The following is a 21,397-nucleotide window of genomic DNA, read 5'->3' as shown; positions in this document are numbered from 1 at the left end:
AAACTGCTTTACTTAGACCCCAGGGCAAGGTTAGGTGTTGGCAATATTGCGGGTGGTGTAAAGCAGGGAGAGGTGGAACTATGGGGCAGAGCAGGATTATGTAAAGACAGACCCTATGATATTGTCCTGGTTTTGGCTAAGGTAGAGTTAATTTCCTTCCTAGTAGCTGGTACAGTGCTGTGTTTTAGATTTAGGATGAGAATAATGTTGATAACACACTGATGGTTTAGTTGTTGCTAAGTAGTGCTTGTACTAAATCAAGGACTTTGCAGCTTCCCATGCTCTGCCAGGTGCACGAGAATGTGCTCCCCTTAGTGTGAGCGTGAGCAAGCCCTCTCTCTACAGAGGATGTTAACTAAGCGCAACCCTCTTACTGGCCATATCAACAGCAATAATATTACATGCTCTAATCTCTGTCAATTATAAAAATCCACTTGCCTTCATTGACCTCATCATTTTCTCGGTCAACCTGAGCCTTCAGTACATACCGCTTAATCAGACGTTTCATTATTTTCTGAAAAGAGAACAGAAACACTTAACATGTGCTTATCCACGTTGCCTCAATTCTAGACTCATTATGAGCAATTCAAACGTTTGATTTCACTATGGATAAAACCTGGCTTCAGAGGATGCAAAGAGAATTTTTTATTGATTTCCCATTTATTTTATACTTTATATTATGAACTTTGCATTACAATAGTTGATTGACAGCCATTCCATAATAAGCCCACATATGAGGCACTTTGGGGTATTCTGTGGGATGCACATGAATAAAGAAAACACAGATGATCCAATAGCAAGCTAAGAAATGGTATCCAGAGCCTTCCTTTAGCATGTTGCTGTTTAAAGTATTAATAAAAAATACTTCACAGGAAGAAATAAGTGGTTAATTAATGATGTTAGCAAATTCACTCCTGATAACGAACTAAACATCTGACCTGAGCTTAACAGAAGGACTCTGTTTGCTTTGCAATTGGGGTTTTAGGAGAGAAAATATATTTAGTGAATGACAGTGAGAAGAGAGTTTGAACAGAAGCGGAGAACTTGGCTTAAGTGAGAGAAGTTTCTTAGGGAAATGGCAGATTTTAAGGGACGTGCACAGGGGAAAACAGAGAGCCATGTAGACTTATAAAATGGGAGATGATTTTTAGTAAGGAACAGTATATATGGAAATAGTAGAAGATGGCTATGGTTATGAACTTGCAATGTGATATTGTTCCAAAAAATGCATGTCATGTTTATCTAGAAGGAAAGTAACTTTGGCAGTCTTGGGCTACACACTGGGTTACAGCTGAAGGCCTGCATCTTTGCCAGCTCTTCACTACAGAGAAGACGCTCATCAATAGGGAAAAAGGATCTCAACAATGATAAACATAAAAAGGATTGATCTATCAGAGACAATGATTTAGGTGCATCCTCTGCAAACAGAGAAGAGCTCAGTGAGCATCCAAGAACAGATACACAAGTGTCTTTCATTGACCAGATGGCCACTGTTAAGGGAAAAGCCTCTCCCAGCATGGGCTCACTTATTCATGGAGCAATCACATCTCTGCCTTGAACATCACTGAAAAAGGCTGCAAAGAGTGTGAAATATGAATTAAGAAATCAGTACATCTGCTCTTTTTTCTTAGTAGTCAAATATGGATTATAGCAGTGCAAAAGGCATGTGAACATCAGAGAAGGATCCGGTCATTTGTATGTGTCATGCAGTCATGGAATATGGGATGTCTAAGACTGTCCTTGCATCAAAGAGGCACCTGGCTAACCGTGTGAGTCATTAAGGCAACAGAGATGAGGCATAGCGCACGTACGGTGTGTTGAAGATGGCCAAGGTAGTAGAATCCAGAGGGAGGTAGGGTTGTCACCTGAGAAAACATAAATGAAGTAATGTTTGGGGAAAGTAGGGAAAACCTGGATCCAAAAATAAATTATTCTTTTTTTCAGAACAGACGACAGAGGAAATTTAGAGTAAAACAAGGAATCAGCACACAGCGAATGCTCTTATTACCTGGAAAAATATGATAACATAACATCTATCTTCTCCAGTTTCCATAAAGCTTATATTTTTGATGGACACTACTCAAACGTTGTCTTATATTATCCACTATGTGTGATAAAAGTCACAAACCTACGGCTGCCTAGTCTATCAAATACATGTTGTAGTCAGATACAGCTGCAGAAACTAAATGTTAAAAATGTGACCACTTTTTATCAAGAGTCTACTCAGCCACTTAGTAAATATTTCTGCCAATAGCTTTAGGAAAGTAATTAATTTTTGCCTCAATATTGCACTGTGGCTTCTAAGCCTCGCTTCTCCCCTTCTCCCCAGTTCTGCTCTGTTTAGCCTCAATGAGTGAAATAGCCTTTGCAAAATAATCCTGGATACTGCAGGGAAATGCTGAACAAAACTGACAGACAGCCTCTTGATAATGAATGCTAAACTTGAAACAATTCAAAGACATCTGATTTCTATAAAGTACTGTTCCCCCATTCTCTGAAATTCTGAAGAATTGAAATTCTTGAGGTCTTACGGATCTTTTATACTATGCAACAGTTAACTACTGGGTGTTGGTCTTAAAAGGGTCTTAAAAGAATAGGAACAGGTCAGGCATAACTCTGCACTGAATTTAACCTTTTTTATGTATTTATTGGCACAACTTTCTAGCTTTGCATTTACCATCAGCTATCTGAACACTTTCTAGACCATCTAGCACAGAGGGAAGTGCGAAGAAAAGGACAGATTTGTGGTCAAGGTGATGAAATTGGACTCATGAGATTTGTGGCTCAATTTCTGGTTCAACCATAGGCTTTTTGGGTGTGGTAAGTCCCACTCACTCCTCTGTTCCTTGTCTTTAATGTGGAGGACATGACGTCTTCTCACTTCACTATTTATAGTGTTTTATTCTGGACTTCACTTATATGTACCATTGAAGATCACATTGTTACAGACCTTAATACTGCTATTTAATTCACAGGTTTCTTCTTGCTGTTGTGTTTGTGGTCACTGTAGATGTCATTTGGCATGAGTGTGGGAGGTCCCAGGGCAGCACTAATGGGAGGAAATGCTTTGCATCTTCATGTCCCTGGTCAAAATCAGGTGCATGTCAGCAGTGATCAGAGGGGACAACTACTCACTGGGGCATCAGATCTCAAACCTGCTGATCTCAAATGCACACGTTGTCAGTTAGGCAGCAAAAGAGCTCAAGAGTGAAACAAGCAAAGGAATTTGCTCATTTCTTATCTCTTTGCTATTTTGTCTCTCCAAACAGCAAAGAAATAGACCTCTGAGCTTTTAAAGGGACAGCGTATTCCTTCTATTTTTTTCCTGACAAATCCTCTCCTGAGTTTTGCAGGTGATGTGGTTGATAACATGACAGACTGCAGTGCTGAAAGTGGGAAAAATGTGTGAGCTTGGCACAGCATTTTAGCAATGCTCCATCTTAAAGTCTGACCTCAAGAGGGTTTGATAAAGGTATCATTTTGCCTGGTCTAGTTTATTTCCAGATCACGGCAGCTGTGTGTTGACTTGTTCTTCCTACTTCTCAAATTATTGCATGTTTAGATTCTGTATATATTTGTTATCCCTCAAGAGCACTGTCTATGTAGTCCAAGTACACTGACTGCAGATACATCACTTGAAAAGTACCACTGAGGAAAACAGTTCAGCAAGAAGCTACTGCATCAAAGGTTTTCACTGTTGTAGAAGAAAACTTGCTGGCCAGATTATCAAACTGGTTGTTCTTCTTTATATTTAGATAATCAAGACTATTACAATCTCCGTATATTATTTGGGCAATTTCTTCCTGCAACTTTCTGAGATCTTTTGAAGGCAAGCCTAGTAGGAGCATTATTAAAGCAAAATAGCAGGTAGTTATCCTTTTCTACCTATTTTTCACAGCTGTCTTTGGCTTTTTCAGCCTTGGAGATAAGGATGTGCTTTACCACAAATGTTAGGTGGTCTCATGTAGAAGTAATAGCTACAGGAAGAGAACAAGTCCAGCAGGGGCTGACCCGTGGGTTTGAATAGACAGGAAAATGCCAGAAATGCTGAAAGGCTATTTTGAGCGGGATACAATCATCTCTTCCTTTTGGCTTTGATAGTATCAAGCCAACTAACTCCAGATGCCAGAGTGAATGTATTCCGTGTCTAACTTAGATTTTTAGACATGCCTCCTATCCTGGCACAAAAGCCTGGAAAACTTTTAAAACCAGTAAAAATTTATTACTGGTTTATTGAGTGGTCTGCTGTAAAGCCTAGGTGCCCGTCGTGCCAGATGCTGTACCAACACAAGACAAACCAACTCTAGAATTGCCGCTGCACATTTTAACCAATTTAACTATTGTTTTCCTCAACTTACTTTAATGTCGGTTCCTTCAGATGTATCATTGGCCGTCAGATTCCTTTTCACTTTACGTTAAAAAAATAAGGAGAAAATCCCCTGGGCCAAATTTTGTGTACTAAGTTGCCCTACTACATGTTTGCACAAGAAATAATACATCTGCTGGCACAAACACTCCAGCTGAGACTGGCAGCTGCATTAGATCCTGCGATGGCTGGGGTACCCCGTACCACCGCTGCAGCCACCAGTATGTTTGAACCGTACCACATTGCAGGTTTAGCTTGGTAGGACAAGTCACTGCCAGAGAAAGCACATGCAAATGTTAATGCAAAGGCTGGAGAGATGATGCTGTGTCATGACAGGTGAAATGCTGTCAGTGCAAGACTGGAGGATTAAAGCTTGAATGATATTTCTTGTATTAAATTAAACACCCTTGAGTGGAATTAATTAGCATGACAAACACTAACACTTAAGCGTATTTCCATGGGTGATAGGCTGTGTTTGTCTCTGAAGTGCCCCAGCCCAGTCCTGTGCCCGTGCTAAGCCACAGCCTGGCACATCACAGGATGGCATCGACTAGAAAACATGACCCTTGCAGGTAAGAGCTGTTCACTGACAGATCTTTTCCCTGGCTCCTGCTCTCATGCTGTGATTACCTGGTATCTTGTGGGCTTGTTATAAGCGTTCTTCCCAGAAAAAAATTCTGTATTTCGAGTGCTAGAGTGAAAACGAACTTTCTGAAATTATAAAACATCATGATATAATTAAATCAATGACAGCTTCTCATACCCAGATAGACCCAGACTAGACAGAGCTTTATAAAAACAGTAGGAAATGGTTCAATGTATGAGTAGAATAAAAGCCAGCACATTCAGGTCTAAAAAAGTAAACTTGTGAAAGACAGAAAAGGGTCATAAACCACAAATTACTGAAAAAAAGTTGGATTCTAAATTGTCTATGCAAAAATGGTATTCTCACACAAGTTTTAGACAAGAAGGTGTAAAAAGGCACAGAAGATGTTAAATAGAATGGTGATTACCAATACAGAATACAAGTTAAGAAAAGAAGAAAAATAAATACTTGTGTTTAAAGAGAACAAATGAATGTGTTATAAAAACAAATTCTGAAACAGAATTGATTTTCATCAGTCCTTTTGAAACAATAGTACCATTTTCTACTTTTTTATCTCAACAAATATATACTTTTTTTTCAGATAGAGCAGTATTTTTCATCAGCGGACAACACAGCTACTAATTTTGTCCTCTAGAAGCTTTGAAGGAGACTTTTTTGAAGACTACACACAATATTTGTAAGCTATTTCTTTGTCTCTGTTTTCCATCTCTGAACTTTTTAGTCCAAGTGTTAATGAAAAATAAATCACTTGTTCAAAGGAATTAATTCATGTCATAGACCTAGAGAAGCCAATACATATCATAGACCTCTGCACCTATATGTAAGTGTATGTACAAGGAAGGCACTGGGTAATGTTTTTTTCCCCTGACTGGACCAGAGGTCTTGAGAAATAGGTAATTTTTTTTCCTTTTTTTTTTTTTTTTAATCATGATGCTCATAATGATCAGAGTAAAAGCCTGAAGTAATCACGTAATTTTATTTTTTTTTATTTCTCACTCATCAGGTGTGCCATGGTCTTACAGAGACTGTTTTGAAGATGATCTGTAAATAAAATCAACAGGCAAGCAAGAAATGACTGATAGTCTTAATTATTTATGTCAAAGCCATGGAAACTAATAATTTTGCATAAGTTCCATGAAAAAGGGCAAGCCAGACACTTTCACTCATGTGGCTTAGGGAAGGAGAGGCTTAGAGAAAATTTTGTTACTTTGGTTTATAATTTGAAGCAGAAATTAAATTTCAAACAAAGCGAGCTTTATGTGGTTAGATTCAAATAGCATTTCAAAAATATTATCTTTTTTAATCATTAGTCGAGAGAGTTAAAGGACAAGCGTTTCTTCCATTTCAAGACTTGACTGTTCTAGTGAGTCTTTCAGTAATCAATAGTAGTGTTAAATTAACTTATAGAGTAAAATGCCCCCAAGTGCTTGTCTATCTCAGCAGTGCTCACCGTGTTGGGTAGATTGTTAACACGGAGGAGACTCCATGGATACACTTCTCCCTCCAATTTAGGCTCTGGCAGAGACTGAATGGACATCAGACATAAGCAGCTCTCTTAAACTCATGGGAGCGTGATCTCCTCCAAGGCCGTGGGCTTTGCCTGGAGCCGGACAGCTCACCTTGAGTTGTTGTATTGCTCAGCTCTTTGCTCCGTCAAGGAGAGCCAAGAGAGCCAGGCAAAGCCCAAAAGCAGGCTGCATGTTACAAACACAAACTTTGCAAAGCTTCCCACAACTTTCTTTTCCTTCTCCTCAGTGTCTCTTAGTACACCTCTTCCCTTCTCCCACTTTAAAACTGGGGGTAGGCTGCCCACATCTCATCTCCCTAGAATGGCTGGCCAAACCTGCCGGGGAGCCACATCAGCCTCTCACGTGCAGTGACTATAAGAAATAACAGCCAACACATTTTAGAGGGCTTTTCTTTTCCCCCAGGAACGGGATCCCAGTGTTGTTCTCTTGTTTCAGACCCAGCTTAAGATGAGAAAATTAAATAAAGGCCAGGACACTTTTAAGCAAAGCTGCCTCCTCGCATCTTTGAATCCACTGAATTTAATGAAAGCAGCTGAGCAGCTGTGGCTGAGTTCCTGTGGATGTTTTGGGTGTTTTCTTCTCCAATGTAAAGCAGGTGGTCTTGCCCCGTGAGCGGGATGGTGTTTCTTATGTGCTGGGAACGCTTCATCTCTGCACAGTGTTGCAGATAATAATTTCCACGAGCAACATAATTTTCCCTAATTTTGCTGGCATTTTTCCATGGGGAAGCAAAGCTAATTCTGTTGGGAAGGGTCTGGATGTTGACCATATTCTTGCATCTCTCTTGTTTTGTCATGAGGACTCTCATTAGTGCTGAGGAAAGCGTGCTGCTGTGGAGCCAGGATTTCCAAAGCAAATTTCTATTTCAAATGACCAAAGGGGCGGTGACTGAGGCAGGATCTACCCATTAGTGGCTACACGTCACTAGGCAGATTAAGTAGAGAGGTTGTTAATTATAGCTTTAGGTATTTAGGAGTTGTTATTAAGCCCTGCTTGGAAACTTGTTCCCAGACCTGGAACAGCAGAAAATGTCGTAATATCAGTAAAATTAATTTGGAAATCAGTTAAAGGAAGGTGGATGTTTTGAAGAGGCGTAAAGGCCTGCTGGGTAGATGAGGGGCCAGACAAACTGGGATCCTATTTGTGCCTCTGCTTCTCCCCTTGGTCTTTTCCCTTGCTTATTTGGCCTTGGGAAACTCCCTCATAAAAGAACCTGTTTTTATAAAAGTTGCTCTTTTCCCAGTGTCCTGTCAGTGTCCAGTAAAATGAGGCCACAAGTCTGGGAGGGCCCTCTAGGTGCAATGTAGTACAACTAATATGCAGTGAAGAGGCTGAGTAAGAGGCTGTGCTGTCCCTGATCTGCCTGTGTACCGTGCAGCCCCCTCTGGAAGGTCCCTGGCATGAATCTTTTCTGCAAACAAGGTGAAAAGTGAAGATACAACATACCCGTTGTTTGGAATTCAGCATCCCCATCTCAAGGTCATTTTCACAGTTTTTGGCCTTAGATTTGCAGAGTTTTATGAGGCACATTTTTATTCTCAGTATGAGATAATAAAATGATTTAGGGCTTGGCACTAGGTTAAAAGGAGCAGGTAAAGTCCTTCCTTCGTCAAAGTAGGATAGCCAGAGCTTGGCACGTGCAAACTTCCACTCCACATCTGCATCCTCCTTGGGAAGGGAAGAGAAAAAGAAAAGCCCAACACCCAAATGAATAATTAGCAAACGGGAAGGAGTTTAGCTATGACAGAGACAAACACACAGCTAGGGTTTAACTAGAATCAGATTTCCATTTGCAAACCAAGATCCCTGCACACAACATGTCTCTGTAGGTTTCTCTGTGGTCATCTCAAAATAAGGAAAATTTGAACAAAGCAATGGATAACCAAAGAGTATCTGTCCTCCCAATACTAGGCTATTTCTTATTTTCTTGTACATCAAAAGGGCTGTCTTTCAGTAACAATTTGGTGCTTGTGCTATGCCGATAAATGACTGTGTCAGAACATATACAGAGTCACGGAAAGCAGAAGGAACTTTTATGTGCACAACAAGAACAAAGACTGTCTCTGATCAACTGCAATGTTATCTAACTGCCAGCTAACTGTTATCACTGCATTTGCCACGCAACCCCCACAGAAGAGGCTAGGTCACAGATTTCTTCTATTATTAGCTGATTTCCTCATTGATCCTGTTTGCATTCACCATCATGTACCCCTATATCAGTACACCTTAATTCTCTTACTGTTCACCTCCTGTCACTGATGAAGGTGGAGAAGAAGTCCATCACTCAGTGCCTGTAATTTTCTTTATGAACTATCAAGGTGGGCCATGATCACTTCCAAGTACAGGGGCCAGGTTTAGCACATACTTTATGGGTCTGCTTGGCGTTTGTATAGGAGGATGGTCAGGGCAATGTATCAGGACCATTTATCAGGCAAAAGAAAGGATGTGATACAGCTGCTTTCATTGTGGTTTATGTCAAGGCCAGCAGCATCAATAGGAGAGTGGGTCTGCCAATACCCCATATTCATGCACATCTGTGTTCTGCTGACTACCCCGTAGCCCTGAAACCCAGTCAAAAACTGGCATAGCACAGCTGACATTAATTCTGTCACAGTTACAGCAATATGTCTTCGCCAGTGGAGCAGCATTCACTTCTGCTTGACCTTCTCATTGCTTGGGGTTGCCCCCCACAGAAGCCTCAAGATGAATTACAGTGGAAATCATTTGTGAACTGTTTATGGTCACAAGCAGCTAAAGGTCTACTGATGGACGTAGTTCTGGTTTCTGGTTGGCAAAAGGACTTTTCTTCTTTCCATAAATGCCAAGTTGGCAGGAAGCACTAATACTTGAAGTATTAGCAGAATAAAACCAGAAGTAGCTGAAGAGAGATGTTCAATGGAAACCATGAGAATGTGGTCTTGTCACTCCAGCTAAGAGTAAAACATGTCCCCACTGACCATAAAGGGATTTAATTCCTAAGTAATGACCATCCTTTGTCATTAGTGACAGTGCTATCATCAGATAAACACATAGGCAAAAAGCACTTCCTCTGCAGTCAGTAGGATGACGCTGTCTTTAATCTTTCTGCTACTGAGGACTGAAAGGAACTAGGATGAGATTTACTAGTTCTTCCCAGTCCTCAAGTATGAAGATCTGGGCCAAACAGCTCACACTCGTTTTGCTTGCTGATAGTTACAAGGAGTCTTTAACAAAGTTTTGAAAATTTCCACACAATCAAGAATGATGATAAAGCATTTTTCCAGGAAAATGGTCATCACAAAGTTTAGACTAGAAAGTCAATATAGGTCAGCTATTCAGGTATTTTTAGAGATTTTTTCTTTGGAAACTTTCAAGAGCATGTCTACCTATTACAATAAACTAGAAAAAGCAGTAAGAGGCTGAGACCCTTTCAGAAGTAAATCTTGTGTCCGTAGAAGAGGATTCAGAGATGCTTGATCTTAAGTGATTAGAAGCCTTTGGGGAAATGACTCTGCCTTCTGAATGCAGGAAGGCTTCTGGGGCAAAGAACGTACATAAGGTCTCTCTGACATTTAGACTTAGTTAAAGCAGGCATAAGATAGAGTTATATTTGCATGACAGTACATGGGTGAATCAGACGCTTCAGTGAGAAAGTATTTTCAGCTCTGGCCTTTTGCAGCGTCAGGCTCTGAGGGGAGATTAGAACAAATAATTAATACAAACCCAGCTATGGAAACTTGGCATTTAACAAAGCAGAAGAAAGTGGTGACTCAGCATTAACGTTATACAAATCATGTTTTTTTCTGCCTTTATTTACATTAGCTGGGAGTTGTTTATATCCAAAGCACTTAGCAAATCCAGTCTGCTAATGCCAATACTACTGAACAAGTTGGGGTAAACCCTGCAAACAGCTTTCTACAGAAACCTATTCATATTCCTTGAGGGTGTGTTCATATCCTTTGAAAGTTGCTTTTTCTGAATTTTCATGCAGTTACATTTTGCAGACCTAGACATTCCTCAAAAAAATCTATATTAAGCTTGTATAGCTGGATTTTGGAAGATGTGAAATTTTTAAATATGCAGACATGAGTTTCAGACCTACATGGTCTTGGGTTTTTAAGCAGTAGAGAACAGTGCAAAAAACCAGGTGAAATATTACTTGCTCTATCATAAGTAAACAATGCAGCTAAGATAACACACATGTAGATAAATTATCATAATGAGCATAGTAAAAAATATCACAAACTGCTTTCATTAAATACATATAAAGGAAATTGAGTTTACTCACAGATGGTCATTAAGGACAAGGAAGTTGAATTTGTTCTAGAAATGATTCATTGTTAATTTTTCATTCAGTCCTGATTTGAGGAGGACAGACCCAGCCTTAACTCTTACAGACCACAAGATTTGTGTTTCAGCCTCACTCTAATATTCATAGGGAATAATTTACAGCTTCCTTGTTTTTTTTAAATTTTCACTATGAGTCATAATTAAGGACATTGAGTTTGTAATCTAATTTCTTATCTTACCTCAATTTCCTGATAGGAGTTGTTGATCATGGCTATTAGCATATTAAGCAGCACCACCACCATAGTCACATTATATACTCCATAGAGTACGTATCCAATATTCTCAATGAATTTATGATCGTACTTCAGCACCACAGATATCACTTCAGATAAGCCAAATATTGACCAGAATAAGGTTTTAAAACTTTCTTCTACCCTAAAAATAAAGCAAACAATCACTTCATAGAGTTGACACCAGGTTAGCCAGGCCAAATGCTAATAATAAAAGTGGCAATACACCAGTATGAATATGATGCTTTGGCACAGTCAGTGTAAGCCATTATCTATTACCCAGGGATGCGCCAAGACACATTTCCTGATTTGATAAAGAAATATGATTTCTGATTGATACTATAAGGTTACAGCGTCCCCTTCTTTGCTCTCTCTGTTCTTCTCAGGTGTATTATTTTGTACTTGGATTTTGTGTCCCTATTAAGGATTTCTTCACAGGCAACTTGTAGTTTGAAACATTTTGTGTAGGGTTTTTAAATTCTACTTACTCACCCTTTTCTTGTCCAGAAAAGACAGGCAGAGATTATCTGGGAAAGGGAAGAAGGAACCTAGTTTGACCTCCTTGTAAGCAGTTTCCAGGGCAGAAGAGGAGCATTACTTTTTACCCAGGAGGAGTGACTGAAAAGTTCTGATTAGTGGCATTACTGTAACAAGCACACAGTGCAAATGTAGTCAGGCCATAGTCTGATTTTCTTCCCATCCTGCTTTGGGACTGCAAACAAGCCAAATGCCCAAACATTTGTAGCAAGAATTAGAAATTAAGGAGTGGTAGAAGGTGTTACAGAGAGGCGTTTTGATTTAATTATTACCCTTCCTTGAAAGTAGAAAGGAACCAGAGGAAAATTAAAAGGTTGAAAGATAGGAAAAAAGAGGGGAATAAGCCAACAACAAAGAGAAGTGGGGCTGGAAAAGATGCAGCTGGACTGACAGGTCAAAAGAGGAGCATGATTCAGAGGAGTCAAAGCCATAACAGGCATAAGGGGAGCAGCCACAGTTGAGAAAAAGAAAGGAAGGAAAGGAAGGAAGGGAAGGAAGGAAGGGAAGGAAGGAAGGGAAGGGAAGGGAAGGAAGGGAAGGGAAGGGAAGGAAGGGAAGGAAGGGAGGGAAGGGAGGGAAGGGAGGGAAGGGAGGGAAGGAAGGGAAGGAAGGGAGGGAAGGGAGGGAAGGGAGGGAAGGGGGGAAGGGAGGAAGGGAGGAAGGAAGGAAGGAAGGAAGGAAGGAAGGAAGGAAGGAAGGAAGGAAGGAAGGAAGGAAGGAAGGAAGGAAGGAAGGAAGGAAGGAAGGAAGGAAGGAAGGGAGGGAGGAAGGGAGGGAGGGAGGGAGGGAGGGAGGGAGGGAGGGAGGGAGGGATGCCGATACATTTTGGAAGCAGTTAGCTTAATTTTCAATTTAGAAGCAATTTTGCCTTCACAGAACAGTCCTTAGCACATTAACAGTTAAGTACCTCCTCTTTCTCTCCCCTCCATCCGCACCAGCAGGTAAATACCTTCTAAGAAAACAATGCCATTGACAAATTATTTTTATGAAATGTTCTTTACTAGGGTGGCAGCCTAATCCTGCTAAATCTGTTTATAAAAACAGATTATAGACACAAGATACGACATGTCCTAAGGGAACAATAAGCTGTACACCAACTCTAGTATCAATTACACCATGCATAAAAGCAAGAGGAATTAATTTCAAGCCTTTGAAAAGCTAGTGCAGAGCATTGGACAGTTCCTTTCTGCCAAAGCAAACTGGTATTTATCTCCCATCATATGGTATTCCATATTCCATTTACAAGTAGCAGTAAGACTGCAGTAAATATTTAATATCATTCTCAGCTAGTAAAACTGCATTAACCTGGGGGGAGTAATCTTGAGTGGTATTTCAAATACATGTTGCACAACTTCATTTAAAATGTGTCTTTGTTTTCACTCTCCATGATACTCAGAGTCGCTGGTACCGTGTTCACTCCCCCTCGCTGCTTTGCATGAGGCTGGGACACCATGCAACAATACACTTGTGGGATGAGCTATGACTGTGCTGCAAACAAGTGCCACCACTTTTCCACTTGCTGGACATTTCCTCTCTTGTAACACGCTGCTCTTGTCTCCTGCCCTTATTGGCAGCAGGGTAACCGGCATTGAGGTGTCAGATACCCTTCGCGGTTATGGTAGCCCCTGGCTGGTGCTTATTCTGTAAATGTTGTACTTTCCAGTTGAAGGACATATATAACACCAAAAATCTCTGGCTTCAAAATCCACCACCTAAGCCACTTATCAAACTAATAAAACCCATAACCCCCAGCCTTGATCCCAGCTGCACCCTGCTATTAACCTTCCTTTTTTAATTTGCAAAGGTTCTCTTAGTTTTGCACCCTGCCAGCAGATTTTAATACGACGTGTCATCTCTGCTCCTTTTCTGCAGCTGAAGCACTAACCTTTGCTCTGGAGAGGTGCCAGATTCTCCTTGAAAAGTTAATTAAGGACTGGGAGTGGCCTTAACCACCCTGAGTGCTGCAGATGAGGGAGGCAGGGTCCAGGGCGCTGGGGTCCAGTGCAAATGTCCATAGTCCTTATTCCTAGTGTCACGTAAGGGACCAGTGCCCATAGTGGTGAGACTGGGAAGGTGGTGTGGGAGGTGGACCTGACCTTTAACACCCCAAAACTGTTTAGCAATGCCCCAGGCAGGTGCAGCTCTCCCTCATGTAGAGGAAACCTTTCAAAAGAGACCTTGTACTAGTCCATCCCTACCCTCCAAAAAGGCTGGATGGCTCTTTCCTCCTCCCTTTTAGATTACTGCCAAATTGCATGAGATTTGGCACAGGTCACGGGGAACATCAGTTGGATTTGGTTGTGGGTTTTTGGGGTTTTTTTGAGAACATCTTGTTAAAACATGAGATGAGGATGTTTGGAGCCAAGTTCTTAAAGATTCCAAGATGCTGATGTGTCTCATCCTTGCCCGCTAAGCAATTTACCCCCTTCCTGCAAGGTCAGCGGGTGTTTTATCCTTCTCAAAGGCAGACAAATGAAGGAATGGAGGAAGTCAGGAGTCCTGCCCAGACTGACAGCTCCTGGCAGCAGGAAGATCTGGCAGTGGCAGATTGACTGATGCTCCTTGCGGAGGTGGGTACACTGCCATCTCTCTCTCTACTGTGGTAGAGCCAACTGTTGCAGTGAGAAGAGAGCAGAGAGATTTCTTTTGTTTCAGTACACATACTCCTGTAAAAGTTAAACAAAGATTGTGTATCAAGGAAGAAAACAGACCAATAGACAATCATCTAACTGCAGATTTTCTTCGCTTTTGTAAACAGCAGTGTACTGTTAATCAAAAAAGATCATGGCAAGGCTATGATTTCATGTCAATCTTGTGTCCTCCTCTTTAAGAAAGCTTAAGGGATCCTTTCAGACTTATTTCCTTAAATTGATTGATTGAGACGTAACACTGCCAGAAAAGCAATGCAGTCAATATAATCTGCAAAAATATCACATTTTGACAAAGCAAAAATGAGAAGAAAAAAGCCTTCAAATCTTGAAGTAACACTGGCACTGAACGGTGAGTCACATTTCCCTTTGGGGAGGGTGAGCAGAAAACCTTGCATTGTAGCCTGCAGCTGATTTGTGATGCAGAAAGCAAGATGAATGCAATCAGTCTTGCCTCCATTTCGATCTTGTTTGCATAGCATGTTCTTAATTACAGGCTGTTTCAAGAGCTGTGTTCTGTACACAGCACACAATAAACAGATAAACATAACTGGGGTTGGTTGCAACTGTGGTGGAAATGGTCTACTTTTCAGCATTGAAGAACTCAAAATAAATTTTAAAAGTATACCATGGTTAGTTAAATAATCTGTGTGAAGTAAAGTCCACTGCATCTTTATTTCCTTTGCATCCAGAACATTAAAATGGAAGAAATGACAGAAACTTTGCATGATAATTCGGTTCAGAGGCCACCGGGGTGCTACGTGCTTGCTCTGGAGATGGCAACACAAGCAAAACAGAGCACACAATTTCAAAAGTGCAATAGCAAGAGAGGATGAAAGCTGAGTTAAACCAAACATTCACTGATTATTATCATTAGAACTAAGCAAGCAATTCCCTCTGAGTGTTATCTGGACAAACGTACGCTCTCTTCTGCCTACGTACTGTGCTGGGAAGCTGTGGTTTTCTTAAATGTGTAATTTGGGGTTATTTCAGTGAGTAGCTGTTCGTCTAAGGTTTCTCACTGAGGCTATCCAACGAGCTGTCAATTCAATGCCCTTTGAAACTGGCTACAATCAATTAGTGCACAAATCCAACGGGTCTTCTGTCATGACTAGCCAAGTGATCTCTGAGAATCAGGTCACACAGTTGAATAGTCACATTTCTGAGTATAAAACTTGCTTTCTGTAAAATTTCACTCATCCTCATTAGAATTTGCAAACATGCTGCCAGGAAATGCATTCAGCGATGTCTCTGAAGTCACAGAAGGGTTATGAGGACACCAAAGTACGCGTTATTCTTCTTTGCACCAGTGAATTCTCAGTGAATGAACAGCTGAGTTCCTTACTCAGTTCTAATGCTGAAATCTCCCTTCTTTTCATTAATAAGTTAATGGCAGCAGAAGCCCACCTCCTTCAGCAAGGCCCACAGGCAGCTCATGAAAAATAGAGAAGGAAACGTTGCTAGAGCTGGTAGCTGCCCATCTGCCAGTATAAACTTGCCATTAGTTTATTAAAATTGTTTGAGACTGTATACCTCAGGGTTTCTAGCTTGTTGAGTGAGATATCTGAGAAGGATTTTCAGGATAGAATGTTAATCTATTCTCTTTGTTTCATATGATGAAAGGGCTTATTTCCACTGATCTTCATTTGACACTCCCGTGTGTTTGAATGATCAGAAGAAAGTAAGTCTATTTTAAATCTCTTCCAAATTCTTCGAAGGAAAAGTTATGCCCATAGAAAATTTGCTTCATAACAACATGAAGTCCCTCCAGGATAAGTAGTCACCAGGCTGAAGTTAAGGAGGAAGAACACTGCTGTTTGATAAGACTCTTCCCAATCCAAACGTCCCTCAGGCATTTAAGCAACCTTTACTCCAGTGAGCAGTCAGCATATTAGTCAATGTTTGCTTATTATTTCCATCAAAAGATAGTAACTGCTGGAAGATCCACTTAGGTAATGAGTGTTAATGAAAGAGTTACTGCATGGCGTTGCATCAGAGACTGGAATTTGTAAGTGACATGCTCTAGAGATGTGCCTGGGGGATACCGTAACTGAGGGTTGCTGTGCCACCAGGCAATCAAGGATGGTATCGACTCAGCTTCTCATTAAGTCTTGTGCTTCAAGGGCATCTCCTCCTCTTCAAATAAGAAGCAAGTCACATCCCACATGTTCAATTTTCTTCTACCTTAACACCTAGCACAGATAAATGTAATTGCACCTGGCCTCATAAATCCTTCCATTAAAATGTATCCTGGGGTTAGAGGAGAGGTCTATAAGGCACATTTGGCTCAATTAGATAAAGTAAACATCATGTTACACAAGAGGGTGGTGTGGTAAAACCGGCTCCTGTGCATTTGGAAGGAAACAGCCACTCGCAGGACAGAAATGATGCTGAAAAGGTCACTTCTCCTAGAGGAGCTACAAGCTAAGCCCCCAGCTCACCGTGTGACGTGTTAGAGAAATGACACATCAAATGCCAGCTGCTCTCTGCTCTGCATCTGGTACGTGCCGTGGGCTCACGCATTACAAGCATGGCCTGGAAGTCAGATCATAGCAAAGGGAAAACATTATGCCAAGCTTTCCTCTTCCCTCACAGACGGGTGTGTGGGAAGGAAAGCTCCCACCGCGTTCCTAAGACAAGTCATAGTGGTTTTGTGAGACACAAAGCTGACTGCCACAGTGCTATGCTGGTGCCACATCGCAGTGCAAGGGAGGAGGCTTTCCTGCGGATGCATGGGACATGTCCCTCTGACACAGCAGGGCGCCAGGATGTCCCCTCCTCTGAAAGCTCCTTCAAGACCTCGTCTTCCCTCCCCAGGGTTGGGGCTAGGGTTCCTGGCGTCCCAGAGAATCAAGGTTGCATTTTGTGCTACCTACGAAGGGTTGTAGGCTTTCCCTACAGCTGCAGGCTGAACCTCATTCTAGAAGCATTTGCCCAGCTTCTTTCCCTTCCTGACATCCCTGACAAGGTGGAGACAGGGTCTCTGGCAGACCCACCTCGCAGGGCTGTGCGGCCACGCAACGAGCACTGGCAGGGGATCGTGACCCAGGCAGACCCACTGCCCTGTGTGCCAGTAACCTGGCATGATGCTCCGTGCAGCTTTCACATCACCTCTGCTGAAAAGTACCCAGCCAGGATTTAAGAAACACAGCCTAGGCATCCTGGTTTGTTTTGCTACTTTGAGCATCATGACTAGCAGCTGGCTCAGCAGATGTGCACATAATAATCAGGTGGTTTCCTAAAACAAACCACACATAAGCAAAATTCTTCCTTATTTTACATAAATTTTGGCTTGCAGTTTTAAGAACAATAATCTTAGGTTTAACCTCTTCTCCACTGTTTCTCTGGACTCATTAAACTGAACATCTCACAAAATATTTTCCTGATCTGTTATTCTGATTTCCAGAAATCACCATTTCTGAACTACACGTCTCCCTACATTTAGGCCTTGAGCTGGCTACTAGGGCTAGAGGCTGTGGTACAAGTTTCCCAGGCAAAGTCTGGATGTGACTTCCCCACATGGCTGGAGTAGAAACTATCTGAGCAGATCCTGCAGCAGCAATGGACCGAATGGATTGAGCCCTGCAAGAGCAGCCACTTTTCCATAGGTACTCACGTTGTAAACGCAGGGTTGTATTTTGCACCAAGGTAGTAAGAGTAAAGGTTGAACATTCCAATCATGAAGGCCAGGAACACCATGATGAAGATGACCATGAACTTGAAGATATCCTTCACAGTCCTCCCCAAAGAGATCTGCAGGGGACCGAAGCTTTCGTTGGCTGGAAGAATGTAAGCAATGCGGGAGAAGCTGAGTACCACAGCTATGGCATACAGTCCTTCTGAAATGATCTGAGGATCCGAGGGAAGCCACTTGTTCCTGGCTAAAACAATACATGTACACTAGGTATTAGTAACAAAAAGTGTTAGATGAAAGTTATGATGATAAATCACCCCTTTTCAAGACTGAATCTTGGTTTTGGCCAGGAGTTAAAGAAATAAAAGGTTTGGAATGACTGGTTACTGAAGTCCTCAGCGTACTGTACAAATATGGGTGAGAAGAATTAGTTGTATTTTTCACATGGTAAAGATGAGAAATGAGCAAGTCACTGGGATTTACCAAAGACACATAGCAAATATATAGCATGGCTTTAAACGAATGAGTTATTTTGTTTCCTGGTCAAACATCAACTGCGCTGTGCCTTTTCCATCTGAAGCCCTTGAGCTGGAGACCCAAAACCACAACGCAGTGGAGTTCGGCTATTGATTTGGATACATGGCGCTGTGTCAATATTTGGAAAGGAAGCATGAGGGAGACTAAGATCTCTCCCCCTACCATTAGATAAGAAAGTTAGCATTTGTTTGGATAAAGCTGATATAACCATCAAGTGTATCATCTTCATGTTACCTTTAAATTAAAACCAATTCTTGCAGTCTAGTCACTCTAATATTTTTCCTTTAGAAAGCTTCTTGTTGATACCAGATATGCATCATTCATTTAATCTACTGAATATTTGAACATTTGTATTAATATAGCTTATAAGTGTCCTTGCATCAACTGAGCTTCTTGATGAAAAGATTGTGACTCAGGGCTAAAACCTGTGACATCTTTAAAGACACAGCAGTAAACTTAGGCATTATTTTCAGTAATCTGAACCAAAGGAAAAGCAGCAGATGGAGGAATTCACAGGATCTGGTTGTGATATTCTGTTCTGGACCCTTTGAACCTTTGTATCATGAATTCACTTTAAATGGGTCAGCAGCAAACCAGAGAGGTAAACCACATCATCTCAGTGGCCTCTTGCTTGCCTGGGCAGGGAGAGGGAAGCTTACCTTCAGAGAGGACACACCAAGCAAGAGGCTGAGCCAGTGTGACCAGCTCACGGGCCCATCAGCGAGCCTGTGGCCATGGACACTGGTGCGGGGTCAGGGCATGCATTTCTGGTACCACATGGTGCATGTCTACAGTGGATGAAGTCTGCTGCCCCAGATCTTCCTCTCCAGCCCACGCACACTGCTAGAATAACTACCTTACAACCCTCGGGAGCAATCGGCGTGCCTTTGTGCCCACCTCTCTAGCTCCTGCAGAACCTCTGTGAGCAAAAATCCCCATGGATTTTGCTCAGGGTTACATCTAAAGCTTGCAGAGGTGTGCAGTGAATCCAGTCCCCACACTGGGGTGCAAAGCTCTATTCATTTGTGACTGTCAAAGAAAAACCATTTCAGCCATCAAAAAATAACATAGTCAAGACTATGCCACTGCTTGCATTTCCAAATGTTAACACTTATACATAATATAGGCTCTCCAAAATAAAGGTTTTCCTCTTGGAGGAGCATCAGAAGCTTATGGGTCTCATTTGTACGTGTATTTCCATTATACAGGCGTTGGATATAACAGAATTGCGGAGCACACCACCGGTTAGAAATGCAGCTCCAGATCCTACGAGTGTTCACACTTGTCCCGCCTCTCACATTTGGAAAACCAAGCAGGTTCATTCATCTGTAGTTTAAATTACATTCTGCTCACTCCCAGTTCCTGATTTTTTGTTGCTCAAGCTATTTTGTCAGGATATGATTGACCTGAATGTAGCCTTAGCACAAGATCAGAGACCGAATGAGGTTCAGATCTCAATTCCTTTCTGCCTGTTTAGGAAGATGGCTGGAATGGGTAAATCTGAGAAGAATAATTTAGTTCAATTAGAAAAAAACCTACATAAATGTAACAAAAAGAAAGCTGCTTTCAGCACTGCCACACATTAGCCTAAAAGAACAGGAAGCATTAGATAGCAAAAAGCATCTTACCATAAGTAAAGTAAGCAACTTCAGGGGGAAGGGTGACATTATTGAGGTCATCATCTTGAACGTACTGATCTACGTACTGTTGTGCTTCCGTCGCTTTGAGAAAAGCCATGAACCTGGCCGTGAATGATGCCACAAAGATGGACAGCATCCCGAAGTCCAGCAGGTTCCAGAGGTGCACCACGTATTCACGTGGACCCTCTTCCCAGATCTCCTTGCACTCTGACCATATCATGCCTGCGGAAAGGCCAGAGCACATTTAACCAGCAAACAAAGAAGTGCTTTCTGCATTCAGACAGACCCGTTTCCTGGCTAGCAGTAGCTTCTAAGATCAAAACAAATAACTCTTCAATTAAATCGAATTTCTTGAGAATGGTTCAGGTCATCTTTTCTTATAAAACACTAAAAAATTTAAGCTTATATATCCTTTTGTGCATATGAGGTAGAAATTTCAAAATTTCACTATATGAGTCAATGGTAAAGTAGATTTCTGATGACGTCAGAGAAAGCATGGTTAAGAAATACTGAAGGCATTAGAAAATCCTATTGCTGGTCTATTTGGAAAAAATGTAGATTTCCTCTCTTGTCCCCAAAATCTCCTTGCTAGACTGTGCCACTGAAAATGGTATCATTTGCTCTGCTGATGTTTCCTCCTTCCCTAAAACGGTGGGTGGGTCCATTTTGAGAATAGAGACAGACCTTTGGGAGAGAAAATCTGATCCAGGGGTAAATACAGTATGATCAGAAAAAAGGTAAGACAGAAGTTCTGCCTTTTTATATTTTTTTTAAAATCATACATAAGATTTCCATACATTAAAGCCTGATCTACCACTTTGAAAACCCTGAGTCTAGTCTGAATTTAGGACCTTTCTGGCAATAGACTTACAGAATAATCTGACCACCAAACCCAGAAAATTCAAAAGTTTTGACATCCCTGTTCTACTGGGGAGTGCTAGGGAGGACAGGTAAATTCAGTGGGCACATTGGACCCAAGGTCTCAGGTCACATTCACCAACTTGCCCAACTTTCATTCAAAACAGGGCCCCGGGGCCAAAATCTTGCTTCTGAATAGGTAAAATATTGGAACATTTAACCTGCTGATAAGTATTTCCCACACTCTACCCAATCCTGTTTCCATAGCAGCAGCAAAATTCACGTTTAATCAAGCAGGAACAGTGCCTGCCAATTTCCATGTGGCCTCCTGCAACCCTGTCCTTTTTGTGAACTCTTCTTCATCCTCTTTGCTGGAAGCTCTCGTGGTGTGGCATGTCAATGCATTTGCTCAGCTACTTCAGAGACTCCTGGAAGCACATGGTGTCCCAAGAGGCGCAGTTGAAAGCTGGGTTATAGGGGAG

General features: G+C 41.6%; 1 protein-coding gene across 1 annotated transcript in view; it reads right to left on the bottom strand.

Moving 5' to 3' along the window:
- The window catches only part of TRPC7 (transient receptor potential cation channel subfamily C member 7), a 73,568-nt gene that overhangs the window by 2,207 nt on the left and 49,964 nt on the right, over positions 1–21,397 (bottom strand). The window contains exons 5-10 of the mRNA XM_075102868.1: positions 20,046–20,279; positions 17,863–18,127; positions 11,011–11,206; positions 7,922–8,170; positions 4,997–5,026; positions 439–514 (exon numbers count right to left, since the gene is read on the bottom strand). Of these exons, the coding sequence (XP_074958969.1) occupies positions 439–514; positions 4,997–5,026; positions 7,922–8,170; positions 11,011–11,206; positions 17,863–18,127; positions 20,046–20,279 (1,050 nt within the window). The remainder of the gene's footprint in view (positions 1–438; positions 515–4,996; positions 5,027–7,921; positions 8,171–11,010; positions 11,207–17,862; positions 18,128–20,045; positions 20,280–21,397) is intronic.

This window comes from Phalacrocorax aristotelis, chromosome 8, assembly GCF_949628215.1.
Source record: "Phalacrocorax aristotelis chromosome 8, bGulAri2.1, whole genome shotgun sequence".
Taxonomy (NCBI): domain Eukaryota; kingdom Metazoa; phylum Chordata; class Aves; order Suliformes; family Phalacrocoracidae; genus Phalacrocorax; species Phalacrocorax aristotelis.
Note: the sequence above shows the minus strand (reverse complement) of the source record. Positions and strands in the feature narration are given on the sequence as shown.